The 18708-nt window shown below is 40.1% G+C and overlaps 1 protein-coding gene across 1 annotated transcript in view; it reads right to left on the bottom strand.

Moving 5' to 3' along the window:
• The window catches only part of LOC145401902 (transient receptor potential-gamma protein-like), a 151296-nt gene that overhangs the window by 61223 nt on the left and 71365 nt on the right, over positions 1–18708 (bottom strand). The window contains exons 10-14 of the mRNA XM_080274008.1: positions 18512–18651; positions 14925–15040; positions 13967–14100; positions 12834–12975; positions 12182–12377 (exon numbers count right to left, since the gene is read on the bottom strand). Of these exons, the coding sequence (XP_080130134.1) occupies positions 12182–12377; positions 12834–12975; positions 13967–14100; positions 14925–15040; positions 18512–18651 (728 nt within the window). The remainder of the gene's footprint in view (positions 1–12181; positions 12378–12833; positions 12976–13966; positions 14101–14924; positions 15041–18511; positions 18652–18708) is intronic.

The following is an 18708-nucleotide window of genomic DNA, read 5'->3' on the forward strand; positions in this document are numbered from 1 at the left end:
GGAAATAATATACAAGTTAATTATTGTGAAAAACATGCTGTTTATGAATGGGATGATGATTTATTTAACAGGGTAAGCCAGGCAGTGATAAAGCTAACCAGACAGTTCTTTAATTAGCATGCACAACACCATACCGAAGTTAAACACATTTATGCACGACCAGAAAATGAAAAACTTATCATAATCATGCAGATCTGATAAATTATTAACAGTTTTCAAGTTACTTCAGTAAGAAATCAAAGACCAGGTTGTTTGTTTCAGGAGGCCAATTTCTCCATTATGTGGTTTATTTCAACAGTCAGAATAGGACTGGCAGGCAATTTCCGAGCGCTGATCATCGCTATAATATGCTTATCAGAATAATGGGGATTTTCTAACCTCTGAATAAATGAGGTTGCAGCAAGAAAAAAACAAGTCATGGTTTTAAAAGTGTTTTGAGAGACGAAGCCGCCTAACCCGACCTCACAGCACCATGAAACAGGCAGTCACTGTGCTCAAATTGAGACACAAAACGAAGGCCTGACGTGTTTAGAGTGTGGTGTAAATATGGGTCACTGGATTTAAATGAGGAGGACGTTAGATGTGTCTCACTTTATTACGATTCCGGCAAATTATATGTACGTAAGATTAGGGAATCATGGGGTTATGTTCACCAATATACATATATCACTTAGGCAGCATATATTATCTGATACAGAAATCACTGAATACCAAAGCATGTGTTATTTCACTTTCATTTTTCCACATTCCAACTTTTTTTTTCTTTTAATCTGACCACTGGGATGGTACCTGATTTCAACAACGTTTCGTCTTCACTATTTCAGTGTCTGCATAAAATTAGGTTTCAGCAAGCAACAAGCTCTGATACGTAAAATGATGCATAAATTTTGATATAGAAAGAATAGATACAAGCAATGACTTCATTTCTCTCGAAGAAAGAAATGGAGCCCCTGAATGTACAGTGAGGTTGGATGAGGAGGAAATGGAAAATGGTGGGTGTGTTTAAGTACCTGGGTGGTGTGATGAGTAAGGATGGAAGTTTAAAGGAAGAAGTGCTTGATAGGGTACAGCTAGGAAGAAAGGTTGCTGTTTTTTTTTTTTTTAAAGCATTGATAAGAAACAGGGAAGTGTGCATGAAAGTAAAAACGTCGCTGCATGACAGTATTGTGAGAACAACTCTAACGTGCGGAAGAGAAGCTTGGACCTTGCTGGAGAGAGACAAGTCAAGAGTGAGAGCAGTGGAAATTAGTTATCTGAGAGGAGCATGTGGAATCACATGGGGAGACGGACTGACAAATGAGGAAGTGAAGAAGCGTTGTGGTGTGGAAGTGGATGTGACAGAAGGCGTTAGGAGACATACACTGAGGTGGTTTGGCCATAAGGAGAGGATGGAGAGCGAGAGACTGACGAGAAGAGTGTATGTGGGTGAGGTGGAGAGGGAGAGAGGGAGGGGGAGGCCGAGGATAAGATGGAGAGATGGAGTGGGGAGGTGTATGACAGACGAGGGTATGAGCTGGGAGCAGGGCAGCGAAATGGCGAGGGACAGGGCAATATGGAGGCGATTTGTTTGTGGCCACGTCTTACGGATTAAGGCATATGGCAAAAGAAGAAGAAAAAGATGGAGGAGGAAGAATACAGGAGGACAGAGATAAGAATGAATGTACTCAAGTGAAAGAATGAGATCCAATATGTAAATGGAAGTACAGAACAAAGGTAACACTGGAAGGAGGAAAGGAAGCAAGGAAAGGAGGAAAGGGGAGAGTAGAAAAGAATTCAAGCGAAAAAAAGATCAGGAAAATGGGAAAAAATGAATCACAGGACATACTAGGGAAAGAAATGTATGGCGATTTAACTGAAAGCCAAAAAAGGAGGGAGAAAATGAAGAGATGTAAATCTTGAACTCAGATGCCCTAATCTACAATTCTTCATATTTTTGTTTCTTCTGCCTCAATTTGATATAGCAGGTCCAAAGGAGACGATATATATATATATATATATATATATATATATATATATATATATATATATATATGTATATATATATATACATATATATATATATATATATATATATATATATATATATATATATATATATATATATATATATAATGATCAATCACAAACCGTAATTCATGTCTGGCACACAAACTACTTTTAACTATTACACCAAGAAAATTATAATACAGCTCTGTTAAGCGTTGCATCACTGGTAACTTCATTTTGACGACTGATGTAAATTTTAACTCGGCTGTATCATGGGCTTTAGTGTAATGGAATAATAATGTTTTCAGGCGAATTAAAGCGTGACATAAATATTCCACGCTCTCATTAGGATCCTTCTTCTTTTATTCATATAGTTTTATCTGTTTGTAATATAATAAAAGTTCAAGGAAGCTACGCATTAAAATTTCGAAGATTCGAATACATAAGTGAATCTTGTAATTTTGGTAAGTGAACCTGGTCTTTGTTCATTTATAAAGTAAAAGTAGCTGTTAATAAACCTTAAAATAAAGTACTTATACGTACATGTAATAAATACACTGAAATGCATCAACAACTGGCAATACAGTATACAGCCACAAACAGTACTAACATCAACAACACAGACAAAAGAACACCTCACATGGGATACCGTTCTCAGATACTGCACAGATAACATACATTAAAAATACGTGTAATTTTCGACAAAGGCTTAACATTAGAGAACACGTGACAGGAAAGAGCGTACAAGCACACCAAGCACATAAACTATTCCTAAATTAGCAGAAAATGGCAGGCGACTCCACGTAAGGCAAGCTGTTCGTAACACTGGTAAAAATTAAAGGAATCCGTAATACGAGCGGCTACACAACTGAAGCAGGACACGAATATCAAACTAAGTAAACAAAATATTCTGGATCGTATAGTAAGTGGCTCTGATTTCTAAACACCTCTTCGTTAGCGATTTATCCTGCACATTATACCTCTATCTCAACAGTTACATTGTTGATGCGAGTTATGTCTATATTTGTAATAAAACTCAAGAGAACGTCAGAGTGGAAAAAAATAGATGCAAAATAAATCGCTATAAAAGAGTTTATGCAAAGCCTTGTGCCACCTACAATGCGCCCCTAACTGTATGAAAAGAAAAAGCACACAGAGGAGGAAAAACACGTTAAAATAATCCACCATTTCACTGGACATCAATTAAGCCGAGTAGATCTGCAGCATCTGATATCCATGCATATAGAAAAGAAGATTATTTTTTACAACAGTTCAAGGAAGAATGAATATATACAGGGAAAACACACATATATCTGAAACAAGGCAGAATTAAACAACAGCCAAAAATAAAGACGGCAGAACTAAACCTAAACAAACTAAACCCTATTCGGAAGATTTTCAAAACAGTCCAGTCAAAACAAGACAAAAGAAAGAAAATACAAGTCAAAATAGGAAAAAATAACAAAGCCACAACCATTTCAAAAGACAAGCAAACATGCCATAATAGAAGCATAAAGCAGACAAATAAATAACCAACAAACTCAGCAAACAACACCAGGCCAACGGAAATTAAAAAAGAAAAACTCAGAAAACCAAACATACCACAGAACCCTTAAAAAATGAAAAAGAAAAAAAAAAAAACGGAAAAAGAAAACAAAAACACCGAAAAACGAGAGAAACACTGAGGACAACCATACATGCTACACACACGAAAATCCACACAAAAAGACAAGTAAAGAAGAAGAAGAAGAAAAAAAAAAAAAACAGCACACATACAAAGAAACACGGAAATAAAAACACCCAACTCTGTCTACAAAGCAAAGGGACCTCCACGGGGGCGACGTAAAGCCGTGTTATAATGCAAGCCACAGTAAGGTGTGTCAGACGGCGCGCTGCTGGCAAGGTGATGGTGATGGCAGGGTGGTGTGGTGTGGGGCGTGGGCGGTCAGCGGAATGGGAAATGGGTGATGATGATGATGGGTTGTCAGCGGAAAGGGGGATGGGTGATGATGATGATGATGATGAAAGTGACGGCGATGGGCGGTTATCGGAATGGGGAATGGGTGATGGTGATGATGGGCGGTCAGCGGAATGGGAAATGGGGGATGGTGATAATGACATGTAACTGAATATGACTGGCTGCTGAAAAGAATGGTAATGGGTAAGTAAATGGGATGGGCAGTAATGAGTACAATGATGGATTAAAGAAATGGGGTAGTTACTAATGAAGACTGATACGGTTAATGAAATGGGGTTGGTATATAAAATTGACGGGGATGGATAACGAAATGGGGTAGCTAATAATGAAGACAAGGTTAACGGAATGGGAATGACTGATGAGAGGAATGGGGAGGGTTGACGATATGGTTGGTGTTCAAGGTGGTGTGGGTACTGATGAAGAACTGATCAATATAAACAATGACGGGGGGTAACGAAATAGTATAGTTAATAATGAAGACAGTTAATGATATGGAGATGGTGTGTAATGAGGTGGGTGCTGAAGAAAACTGGGAGGTCAACGACAAGGGGATGGTGTATGAGGAAGATGTGTGCTGGTGAAGAAATGGACGCTAATTAGGTGCATGGACACGGCCAACGAAGTGAGGGTGGTTAGTGGAGGGAACGACACGCGAGCGACAAATAATACACTCAAGGTGGTGCTGGTAACACTCGGTCAGCGGAATGGGAATGGATGATGAAACGGCGGCAACAAAATGGGAAAGGCTGATGAAAAGTAGCTGGTAGTAGTAGCAGTAGTAGTAGTAGTAGGTAGTAATAATAGTAGTAGTAGTAGTAGTAGTAGCAGTTGTAGTCGTTGTTGTTGTGACCCCAGGCTCATCTGAAACGTGAACTCGGTGGACTGTAGGCAAAAACACCCTTCATCCGCAGTCCACCATCCTCCTTTCGGGGAACAAGGAGGGATTAAGGGATGTTTGTATAATCGGGCAGCTCCTCCGCCCAGTCATACCGGCGTCACCACGTGAAGATCTCCCCCTCTGGCATCACTGGTGAAAAGAATCACTGCTTGACGATGAGCGTAGAAGAGGTGGATGTTAATGGGAAACGATAGGGGGGTGGTGGTGATGGGATTGTTACTGAATGAAATGGGTGATGATGATGAAGGTAGGTGAAGGAATGAGTGCTGAGGGAAAAAGGAACAGTTACTGAAGTGAAGGATGTTAATGAAGAAAAAGGGATGAGGAAAAACAGATAATCAATGGTTAATGAACAAAATGGGATGAGATACTTAGATAAACTGAGAGAATCAATGGTTAAGGAACAAAATGTAGTGATATCTTAAACAAGGAAATTGAGTGATGAGCAAATAAAGAAACTAGACTGAGGTAAATGAAGAACATGGTGTTATGGGTGAATGAAGAAAATGCGTTAATGGGTTTATGAAGAAATTGGGCGATGGGTCCATGAAAATGAGTTAATGAGCAACAAAAGTAAACGGGGTGATGAATTTAAAAAAAAAAATGGAATTAGTTCAAGAAAATGGGGTACTGAATAATACAGTAGATGAATGAAGTAAACAAGATACAAAATTAACAAAGAAAACGGGGTGGAGGTAAATTTATAATACAAATTGGGCGTTAAGCTGACGACTAAATGGATGTGAGAGTAATGACGAAAAGTGGTAATAACAGTTAACCAAATAACAGAGATAAAGCAAACACAGAAAAAAAAGGCACACAAATTAATGGGGTTAACGTAGACAAACAAGTGACACGATAACGAATATAAACAAGTGACAGGATAAATGGCAATGGATACAAATAACAGAATAAATAACACCGAAGAAAACAAATTACAGGACAAATGATAATGAGCAATAATGAATTACACAGTAAACGAAACTCATAAATGAATGACAGGATAAACAATAAACAAAGAAACGTGTAACTATATTACTGTTTCTGAACGGATCGTTGAAACTTCATGCACAAATGTGACTTAAAAACTGACTGGAGCAGGAAGTGATTAAAAAAAGGTAATTAAACAAATATAATAAATGTTAAAAAACTCATCGACCCTTTCGATACTGATTTTTTAAAATAAATGACTTTTGCTACCATCAGACAATTTTACTCAGTATGGATGATATATATATATATATATATATATATATATATATATATATATATATATATATATATATATATATATATATATATAGCTATCTATCTACCTGTCTACCTATCTATAAATAAAGCCTTCATTTTTTCCTTCGCTACACGAGGTCTCTCCTAAGCTGAAAAAAATGTAATGGTAGCGTCATGAATGAACCAAAAACTGAAGTCACCGCACTGAAGGGGTTAATAATAAAAGTTTTAACAGAAATGATAAAACAATCTTATTACTGAACGAAAAAAAACGAAAATTGAAAAAAAGGGCATATAAAAGAAAATTATACTGTAAACTTACTGTAAAAACTAAGGAAAAAGATTACAAAAAAAAAAAAAGCATGTTCGAAGAAAAGCAGAAATAAACACGTGTGTGTATATATATATATATATATATATATATATATATATATATATATATATATATATATATATATATATATATACACACACACACAGAAAAATGGTATTAACTGATACACAAAAAAGACGGATAAAATGGTTGTTATGAAAAGTAAATTAAATAATACTTAGAACTATTTAAGACTGAAATCTTTACAATGAGGATTTTTTTTTTTTTTAGGCGAAAAAATACAAGGAAAAATAAAACAAAAAAATAAAGCACCCACGAAAAGAACCTGACTTAAAAAAAAAAAGATAACGATGGAAATAATGTATCAAAATTAAACGTATCAACTCCTCTCCGACAACGTAGTTATTTTCTACTCCCAGTTGATTTCGTTCTGCTCAGAGAAAGAACTTTTGTAACGCGAGGGTAAAATACAGCCTTCATTAACACCTTTAGTACTATAGTTCATTAATTGGCTCAAATTATTATCCTTCTGTAGCTTGTTTCACGTAGCTCAGTGCCAGTAAAAGACAACAGAGCTTTCCACACTGTTGGTAGCATTTTGTGGCAAGCATCATAGCTCAGCATTCAAGGTGGAGGATGACAATTTTAGGCCAAGGCAAAATGAACAGAGTACAGCTGCCTTGTCCAAGCGGAATGAAATCTTTTGGTGGCAGGAATAAAAAAATGAAATGCCACTGAAGCAAGTAATTCCCAGTCCGGTGATATTTAACTCTTGCTGTCCTCACACCATTTTATTCAACTTAGGGGAGACTTTTATCCGTCGAGGGGCACACGAAGGCTGCATCTAACCCTCCTAGCTCGAAATCCCTATCTTTAGCTATATTGAGCAGTCAATGTGTGGCGTGAATAAACCTAAAACATACATCACCCGACTGAAGGAGTTGAGAGAGACCGTTGTAGCCAAAGGTAGAAATCAATTTAAGAGCATATAATTATGAACTAAATTTAGCTCCTCACCTTTTTTTTTTCATTCTTGTTGCCTCCAGACGATTCAACTTAACTTAGTAAAGGCCTCTCGCAGTGAAAGGGTTAATGAAGGCTGTATCTAACTCCCACAGTTATGTTTCTCCGAATCTGAACAAAATCGTCTGATGCTAGTAGGAATATGTTGAAAAATACCTCAAGGGAGCAATTTGTAAAAATGAATAGAAAAACAAAAGAAAAGAATGAAGGAAATTGGATGAAAGCATTTCAGTCAGCTATCGATGAGAAGAAATAAACTAAATCAACAAAAAATATAAAATCAATAAAAAAGCTCAGTAAAAATGATAAAATCGAATGTAAAAAAAAAATCAGCCAAAAGTAAAAAAAAATAATTCTATATACTGAGGAAGAAAATGCACTCAAAATGATCTTAATACCGAGCGAATAAAAACTGTATATATTTATTCGAAAATAAAAAATCAGGACAAATTAAATACAGTACATGTAAAAACAAATATATATATATATATATATATATATATATATAAAATCAGGACAAATTAAATACAGTTCATGTAAAATCCAATATATATATATATATATATATATATATATATATATATATATATATATATATATATATATATATATATAAAGTGATAAATGAAATATGGAAATGTTAAAAAATTAACATATAAGCTTACAATGGAAAACAAGACAACTAGACTGTACATACAGAACTGAGAAAGGATAAGGAAATATGTCGAGTAAATGAAAGCCAGTATGAAATTTAGTAAAAATAGCAACTAAATTACGAAAAAAATATATATACACAAGACAGGATGGCGAAACATATCTTTTAATGTGCGAAACAAGTGAAAAAAAAAAAAAAATCTGTCAACTCCGTGAGATTCATTTAGGCAGAGTTTCTACTCTACAGTATGTGTACAGGGTGTTTCGTCAAAAGTGTGCCAAACTTCAGAAGGTCATTTTGGTCTAATACTGAGTAATAAATGCTGCAGCAACACTGGTCTCATTCTCAACTGACGCGGATGTACATTTCTAACGACCTCTTGAGTGATTTACGAGCCAGACTTGTCCCCCATAAGGCAATCAGTGATTGCAGCTCCGGCACGGGGAAAACTGAACCTATGTTGGGGGCGGCGGGAATGTAATCGGACACCTTAGGGCAAGATCTTTACCCCAGCCTGTTCATAAAACAAGGACCTGAACTGTGAACTTGACGGCTGTTTGTCGAGGCCTGGTGGAAGATTTGGAACTAAGCCATCACTGACCGTCTGCCTCAATGACACCCGTGCAGTGGATGGCCGCTGATGTATGCCGCCATCTTTACTTGTGGCAGCCGTATTGATCCAGCATTTATTACCCAAAACAGGCCACGACTAACCTGATGTTTGGCTCACCCATCACGGGACACACCAGTAGCAGTATCTAGGAGTCCTCTAAAATGTCTACACACAACTTGTTTTACCTTACCTTGATTTGAAAATGGACTGAATTGGTATCGGTTAACGGCTCGTAACAATTACACACAATATCGGTACATCCATAATCGTACATACGCGTTAACCCCTTCACTACTATAGCTACTGCCTATAGTGAATGACCGTCTCAGGTGTGGTCAGAACAACGCTAGAGTTCTATTGCAGGTAACTCTGGACGATTTTATTCAGGTGAGAGTAGGTCACATGAGTCTGAGTTTTGAAATCGCCAGGGGTGGTGTGGTGGTGGTGCGGTGGCCCCAGGCTCATCCAAACGTGAACTCGGTGGACGGCAAGATGAAGCTGCCTCTCTCTTGTAGTCCACCATCTCTTTGGCGGACAGTGAGCTGAAGGACGTCAAAGTAATTAGGTGACTCCGCCGCCTGATTATACTAGTGCCACCGCGCCCAGGCCTCCCTCTCCAGCACCCGTGGAGGGGGGGGGGGGACAGTAAAAAAAAAGAAAGAAAAAAAAAAAGAATCTCACTGTATCTTATCCCTTGACTACTTTTATTAAGCTGAAAATAATTCTTTGGTAGCATCATTGACAAATGTAAAGATCATAATGGTACTGAAGGGGTTAAGATACACATACAACCGCGTACATGAAGACAGGCGCACACACAGATGCACACAGGGAATCTAGTGCAAGTTACTTTTTTCATGTGAAAAGTGTCATGAAAACATTTCTAAATATAAAACAGAAACCACATATTTCTAAATATAAAACGGAAACGACAGAAAAAATAAAAAATAAAAAATAGGGCAGAACTGGATTTCCTCAAAACACAAACACACACACACACACACACACACACACACACACACACTCTCTCTCTCTCTCTCTTGCTCTCTCTGAAAGTACTAAGAGAGTGATTCTACCGTACACAACTAGTTTAGAGCAATACACTAGTTAGGAGCTGAGTGCTTTGTGGTGTTTAACTACGCGTCATATTTAGCTACACATTCACTTTCTCATTCCAACTGCACGATACCAGTGGCTAATAACTGCTTCTCATAACTAAGTGCTGTTAGTCAGGCTAGATGGACTATTTAGGTGCAAGAATACTGTCCAAACTAAGATGCTACTTTTGCGCACACACACACATACACACACTACTAGTACCACAATATGTGTGATTGGTAATTTAATTGTAATATAAATAGATCATTACTGCACAGTCACTCTAATTAACCACTTAAGCCCGAGTACGCCACTCTTATTTTATCCTTGCTGTCTACAGACGGTTTTACTCAGCTTAGAAGAGATTATTCGAAATGGAGAGGTTAAACCCCTTTATCACCAGAGATCTTTCCGAAGGTGAATAAAAATCGTCTGGAGATGGCTGGAGGAAGACAAAAAGGTACTTATAAAAGTGATTAATAATAAAACACACACACACACACACACACACACACGCACACTCAGACACACATACTCATACTAGAGAACGTGTGATTAGTTAGTTAGTAGTAAGTTACATTAGTGACTTATCTACATCCTTACTTAGCTAATGTCAAGATCTGGTCCTAAGAACACACCAGGCAAATTATAAATCATAAACTAATCGCTAATGTGCCCAAAGGGAAATGAATCGAACCTTTATCCTTTTTACTACCACGTTAGAAACTTTATTTCTGTTACCACCAGGTCAAATTATTCATCTCAGGGGAGACCATACGAAGTGCAGGGGTGAGGGAAGGCTACATGTAACTCCTCCAGTTCATCAAGTCTCTCCTTAAGTCAATGAAATCGCCTGGTGGTAGAAATGTATAAAATAATAACCTCGTGGTACTGAGAAAGGCGTAAAGGTTTTCCCACCAATACCAAATAAACCCAACACAAGACTCACATTTGTTATGATCGAGAGGTGGGGAGGGGAGGAGGAAGGGCGGGAGGGGGGCATATCAGATGGGGTGATCACGTAGCTTGATATCTTTTTTAAGAGTTATGAATTATTACACGAAGATGTCAGATTTACAAACAAACTTACTACCATTTCCCTTTTGTATTTCGGATTTCGTTTTGCTGAATACAAACAAGAGGAGATATTTTTTACACTTTTATGATCACTTTCCCTTCGCATTTCGCTTTCTCGTAGACTATACAAATATATGACAAGGTCAAATTCTACATTCTCTCTCTTTAACCTTCCTGTAGAACCAAAGCTAAGTTAAAATCATTTGACGCTCATATCTCTGACTTGAATTTAAAGGGAGACCGTGTGTGTGTGTGTGTGTGTGTGTGTGTGTGTGTGTGTGTGTGTGTGTGTGTGTGTGTGTGTGTGTGTGTGTGTGTGTGTGTGTGTGTGTGTGTGTGTGTGTGTGTGTGTGTGTGTGTGTGTGTGTGTGTGTGTGTGTGTGTGTGTGTGTGTGAATCTCTGGGTCAGGATTTAAAAATAACAAGATAAACTCCCTCTCTCATCCCCAAGACACTTCTGCAGGGAGAAGAGACTCTCGGATTTTCTGCACTCTCCTCTTCTGTACTTCCTGCAAATGATACCTCAACCCATTCCCTAAAAAGAAATATTTGTTATTATATTCTTGTTTTATCCAGACGACTTTATTTAATTTTGGAGTAACATCTCACAATGCCGGGGTCAGAAGCAGTCTCCAGAAAATTCTTCCACTGAGAAAGGTCTTCCACTGCGAACTAAAATCATTATAGCGCCACTGCTCTAGCCTCATGAATATCCCCCATTCCTTTGAGTTCTGTTGATGGCTAAATTTAGTCAGACTGGCGGCTCCATCTGCTTAGTAACTAAGGGGATTCATTCCTACCTCATAATTACGGCTCATCGAATTTTTAGCTACCTTGCGTTAGTTTTCCAGTTGTGGGAGCGATCAGTTTCCGTCAGTGGAGAACAAACCCACCATACACAGTGCCCTAATTAAGATGAACACAACGCCATCTCGTAGAAGGAGTTAAGTTACGGCTGGGAAAAATGGTTGTAAGTTTGTTTGTGAATCTCAGCTGACTGCAAAACAGAACCTCTGAGAAATTAATCATACTGAAGACTGCAAAATGTAAATAAGAAAAAAAAAAAAAAAGAACCGTGCAAGATGATGATTTGACGTCGGATCCCTTCGTCGCCCCGGTGGGTAGTCCCTCGACGAAAGAAGTAGAAGTGGTTGTGGCAGGTGTGCAGGAGATTCGAACGCAACACGGAGAGACGACTTTTATTTTGAAGGTATAATGATAAAGAAACGACTTTGGTGGGAAAGTTTTGGGCACTTACTCTCTGAATGTCATATACTCACAGAACTTACTGACACAAGTTGATAAGAGTGGTTCATCATGGCAATAAGCAAGTTGAGAAGGACAATGACGTTGATGACAGAGTAGGTGCCGAACATAAGCATGCCCCAGAACCTCGTGAAAGGCTTGATCCCCGTCAGCTCGAAGTTGGTGAGGTCGATGAGCCCGAATGCCGCCCAGAACAGCGTCTGCGTCGTCTCAAACAGGCTGAAAGGAAGAAGGAGAGTTAAAAGAATAATAAAGTATGTGTATAAAAAGAAGAAATACATGTATGATCAAAGGCAAACAATTAAACGTCGTATCACCTATCCATCTACCGTGTGTGTGTGTGTGTGTGTGTGTGTGTGTGTGTGTGTGTGTGTGTGTGTGTGTGTGTGTGTGTGTGTGTGTGTGTGTGTGTGTGTGTGTGTGTGTGTGTGTGTGTGTGTGTGTGTGTGTGTGTGTGTGTGTGTGTGTAATTTTTAAATTTATCTATTTCGTATTCACTGCCATCGTCCAGGTTCCTCTCCTTTTTCTTATTTTCCTTCTCTTAGTTATCATCATCCTCATCTCCTATCCTCATCTACACCTATCTGTTCTCCCCTTACCAATCTTCCCCCTCATCATCACCCACCCTATCATTATCTGAGCTTCCAATCTCTCTCTCTCTCTCTCTCCACCTACTTCGAGAATCTCCTCCACACAATGCAGGAGTCCACGTTGGGTCCCCTCTCGTCCAAGGGCTCCGACCCGTTCCCCGGCTTCAATCCTCGATCACAGGTTTGCTTCTCTAGGTCAGCGTAGAACCAGAGCAGCTGATTCATACCTGGTTAGATAAACAGACTGATAAATAGACAGATGAGAGATATACCGTAGATAGACAGACAGACAGTTAAATAAATGGACAGGTACAGATGGACAGAGAGACATAGGTAGATTGACAGACAGCAAACAGCTGAACAGACAGATGGACTGACAAAGAGAGAGAGAGAGAGAGAGAGAGAGAGAGAGAGAGAGATATTAACTAAATCCAATTTACAGTTAAGAGGATTTGATCTCATAATCATTACGCATCACTTCAAAATTGCATATTCTTCTAAAATTCATCTACGGTTAAGCTTAGTATAGTTATTTCTTCTCCAACAACTATAATTTGTGGCACTTCTGAGGTAACCTATTTCACTAACCCCCACTCCCTCGTCATATCCACGTTTCTCTGCTGTACGTCAGTGTTGGAACCAGTAACTTCATTAAATCAGACTCACTACCTATTATCTTTCGTTCTGTTTATCTTTACATGTGATTCTACCGCGTGTAAATACGAGAATCCTTACCAAACACACACAAATTACTGCAATGCATACAAACTCCCTCTGCTTTCGATAATACAAAATTTACTCTTCTTACGAGAATTCATACAAAACTCACTACACTTACAAGAATACTTACAAAACTCACTCTACTTACGGAACTACTCACAAAACTCACGCCATTTACAAAAACGGTTACAAATTTGCTCTAGTCACGCTGTACTACAAGTCCATGTTATATGACGCCTTTTTCATATGCCATTTTGCTGCTGATTCCTCGCTAAATTACAAATTCAAATCTGCCTAAAGTTTCGTTGATACCTGGAAAGCTGATCTGCCATGTCTCCATTTTATAGCGCTAAACACAGACCAATTTTTTGATATTTTCGAAAGCATCCCTGACAGCAGAAAGACAGCCTGCACTTACGCCGTACTTTCAAAACTCAGTCTGCTTATGCTCTACTTGAGAAACATAATTACTCTACTTGCCCAACGCCCTGGACTTACCGCAGGAGAAGGCGAAGAGGGTGAGGAGGTAGAGGAAGATGAACTTAAGGATGTCGACCACCATACGGGAGAGAGACACCTGAAGGGGGCCCAGGTACGGGTTGACGCTGAAGATGTACACCAACTTGAGGGAGCTGCGGGGAGGGGAGGGAGATTAGGTGTGGAGGTATGGAGAGGAGGGAAAGAAAGGAGAACTACTATGGAGAAGAGGAAATAAGTTAACGAGAGGCAGGAAGGCTGAGGAAAGAAAGGAGACAGAGGGAAAGAGAGAGTAGGGTTGATGGAGATGTACACTAATATGAGGGAGCTGTGGGGGGTCAAGGAGGAGGAGGAGGAGGAGGAGGAGAAGGAGGAGGAGGAGGAGGAGGAGGAGGAGAGAGAGAGAGAGAGAGAGAGAGAGAGAGAGAGAATCATGTGGAGTTAATGACTTATGGTGGATACAGTTACCATCATGAGATGGAAGTGGTAAGCCAGGAGAATACCTACTAAAGTAGGAAGAAGAGAGAAGGAAGGATAAAGGACAAGGGAAGGAAGGAAAGAAGGGAGGAACGGATAGGAAGGAGGAAAAACAGGTATATGAAAAACTAAGATGGGAGAGGCAAGGGCTGCTGAAGAAATGAATACCACCTTCAGTAAGGCTGGCAGGGAGGTTTATCAGGAAGAAAAGGAAAAGAGAGAAAAAGAATAAGAAAAGAAGAGTGTACTGGGAGAGACAGACAAATGAGAGACGTAACCATATTCTCTTTTTCACTTTAACCTGACCTAAAACTGCCGTCTCTCCATCATGCATGCTGACCCCCAACAAGAGGCTCACATTAGAATCTGGTAATTAACGAGGAGTCCAATGGAACAGATGTAGAGCCGTAGTTTCATCTTATTCTGCCGCTGGGGTCGAGGAAATAGGCTGCAAAATTATCCAAATTTCGTCCAGGTAAAGGTAAACGAACCAAGGCCTCACCTGAAAATATTAGCAGCGGCAAAGAGACCCTCGGCTATCAGCATGGGGTCCCACGTGTCCCACTTCTCACGAGGCAGGTTCTGGGTCCCGAGATTGAGCCGGATCTCCCGCTGCACCTGACAAGTGTGGGAGAGGTGTGTTAGTGGCTGGGGTGGGGAGGGTGGGGAAGGGGAATTAGTGTGCTGGGATGCGAGAGAGGGAAGTGGGAGTTAGTGTGGTGGAGGCAGAGTGGGGAAGGGGAGTTAGTGGGTGGGATAAGAAGAGTGGAGAAAAAGAATTGGTGGATGTGGGGGAGGCAGAGGTGGGAAAGAAAAGAGGAAGGTAAGGCGAGTTTAAGATATAGCAATGAAGGTGCAACGAGTTAGGTTAGTAAGATAGTACGAGAAAATTAGTGGGTGGGAAAGAGCGAGCGAGGGAGGGGTAAATGAGGGTATGGAGAGTTTGAAAAAGTAGGAATAAGAGGAAGGTTAAAGGAGAAGGGAGTCAATGAAAGAAGGAAGTTTGAAATGCCTGAGGTGAGAGAGGAAAAATGGAGAGAAATTTTGAAGAGCAAGGAGAAATAACCTCTTCAGTCTACCCAAATATTCACCAGGTTAGTAGAGACGTTCATATCTAGGGGGTGAGATACACTTTTCGCTAACTTCCTAAACTAAGGTCAATGCCAAGATCAATAAAATAGTCTATAAGTAACACGAATAAACAATCATAATACGGCACGGGATTCAAGGGACTATGCTAAATAAGAGGGCCTGGTGGTAGATAATGCCGTCTAAGGTTTGGAGGACAGGGCTGCCGCTAGATGATTTTGTTCACGTGAAGGAAACCTCTTCCCACTAAAGGTTGAGAGAGAGAGAGAGAGAGAGAGAGAGAAAGGTATTTTTTCATTCCTCGTAACTCTGTACGATATCATTCTGCCTAAGGAGACCTACTCGTACTGCAGTGAAGGCGTTTATCAGTGCTCTCACTCAACCCTCCACCTTGAAGTCTCTCCTAAGTTGAATATAATCGTCTGGAGCTAGCAAGAGTAGAGCAAAAACGCGCCATCGAACTGAAGGGAATAATAAATGGAAAAGAAAGGGAGAGTTTTGAAAGAGAGGAAACGAAATAAAATATATAAGACTAAATGAGGGACTTGAACACGTGGGGAAAGCAAAAGAGTGGTTAGAAGAAGACAGAGACGATATGACAAGGATAATCAAAGAACTGGAAAAAGCATTGGTAATTATGGAAGAGTTGAAAGGAAAGCGAGCCTTACTGAGTGTTTTAGCACTGACTGAGGTATCCAATCTGTGTGAACTAGAAAAGTAAGGTAAAGCTGAAGTGATGTCTTGGAAAAATTATCAGTCATTCATTCACTCTTTCTCTCTCTCTCTCTCTCTCTCTCTCTCTCTCTCTCAATCATCATCATTATCTTTGCTAACTTCCTATCTCCCTTATTACTTCTTCCTCTCTCTCTCTCTCTCTCTCTCTCTCTCTCCATCTCCCCTACTCCTCTCTCCACACACTTTCCCCAATTTCGTTTCCTCCTTCCCTCTTTATCTTTCCCTCCCTCTCTCCCTCTCCTACCATTCTCATTTATGATATTCTTCCCTCTTTCCCCTTTTCTCTCATTCTTTTTCTTCTCTCTCCTCTCTTCACTCCCTTCCTCCCTTCTTTCCCTTCTCCTTTTCCTTTTTTCCTCACTCTTTCTTGCCTTCTTTCATTCCTCTTTTTCTCTCCTTTATTCCCTCACACTTTCCTTACCTCTCACTCATTCACTCACACTTTCCTTACCTCTCACTCATTCACTCACTCTTACCTCCTCCTCCTTTCCTCTTTCCCCTCATTCCGACTTCTTTCCTCCATTCCTTCATTTTACTTCTTCCTCTTCCTGCATCTTGTCTCCTCCCATGCCGTTTCTTCCTCACCTCCTATCTCCCTATCTTTCTCCCACCTTTCATTCCCTTTCGTCCTGCTCTTCTCTCTTCTCTCAATCTTCCTCACCCTCTTCCTCTTTTTTTCCTCCCCTCTTTCCCTCTTCATTCCTCTCTCCCCGCATTCCTCCCTCTCTTCATCTGTTCACATTTCCTCCGTATTCTTTCCCTTCTCTCTCTCCTCACTTTCCTCACTGCAACTTCCTTCCCTTTCTTCCCTCCATCTTTCCCCCCCCTCTCACCACTCTTCCCTCTCTCCTTTCTAAGCCTATTTTCTCACTCTTACCATATATTTTCCCTCCTCAAGTCTCTCACTCCTTTGTCTCCTCCCCTTCTCCAATCTCCTCCTCCCTCTCTCATTTCTTGTTTTCCTCCCTTTTGCTGTCTCCTCTTCTCCTTCAATCTCATCCTCCTCCTCTCATTCCCCTCCTCCTCCCTCCCTCCCTTACCCATTTCTCTTCTTCCTTACTATTCTTCGTCTTCTCTCACCCCTTCTTCTTCTCTCTCTCTTTTTCTCCCTAACTTCTTTCTTCCTTTCTCCCCCACTCATTCTTTCTCTTCTCCATCTCTCTTTCCCTTCTTCCTTACTCCACTCTCCCTCCCCCACCATCTACCTCACTTTTTCTCCTCTTCTCTACTCTCCCCTCTTTCCCCTTCCTCCCATCCATTGCTTTTCTCTCCCTCTTCCCCCATCTCTCTCTCTCTCTCTCTCTCTCTCTCTCTCCTGCTAGTGCTTGCTATAATGAGCAGTTGGTCGTTTTCACCGGCGCTGCAGGGTGTTGCTTCTCACGCCATCTCTCATTTATACACTCGCAACACGCACCACAATAGTAACATAATAATAATAATAATAATAAAACACCAAACCCACAAATGCCTGCACGTTAGAGACACTCCGTCGACTACCAAGTAAAAACAAAAACTACAAAACGAGGGAGTGTACAGCGTTATTTGGTCGTCCACGCCTCCTTCCGCCCTCACACTCAACCACATATTTTCACTTCCCTATACATATTTGTTTTCTCAGCCTCACAGCTTCCTTACCGCCCTGTATAACAACTACAGAAATGGTAATAATAATAATAATAATAATAATAATAATAATAATAATAATACCTACAACAACAACAATACAATCTAGGCACAGTCTTCTACCCTCCAATGAATCGACTTACTTCACATATTTCACAAATTTAATGTTTCATATCCTATCCAACCGAAAAATCCACAAATGTTCCTTAATATTCTCAGTTCCATTGTCATCACTCTTGTCTTTCAGGGTTACTTCCTACCAAAGGGTCACATTCACACACCAACGCTGCCACCAACACACTTTCATGCCATCCGCTCGCGGCCTCCCACCAAGGCCTTCATAGCAAGGTCTCTTTTGTTTGTTTGACAGTGTACAGTGCGCTTGGAGATTACCTTTATGGGTTATTTTATGTAAAAATATAATTGTGAAAAGTATCAGGAGCTGGCAACGGAGGGTGTAAATGGGTGGCATCTCCTACACTACCATTCAGGACCTTTTATTCCTAACCGATGCGAATCCAAACATTCTGATGTGCCAGTGACCTTTGGAATAACCTCCTAAAGTTAGTGCATCACATCAACACACACACACACACACACACACACACACACACACACACACACACACACACACACACACACCTGATAATATGCCACAATCCTGAGAGCGATGGTGGCGACATAGAGGGCGTTGGTGATGAAGTCAATAACGTTCCACATGTCAGCCACGTACTCCCTTAAACCTACGTCCCACAGCTGCTTTATCTCCGACCATATCAAACCTGCACACAGAAACATACATTACTGACGAGCAGGAAGGGAGACAAGGTTATAAACTC

Source organism: Coenobita brevimanus, chromosome 57 (assembly GCF_032717465.1).
Source record: "Coenobita brevimanus isolate Jiangsu-jjx chromosome 57, ASM3271746v2, whole genome shotgun sequence".
Lineage (NCBI taxonomy): Eukaryota > Metazoa > Arthropoda > Malacostraca > Decapoda > Coenobitidae > Coenobita > Coenobita brevimanus.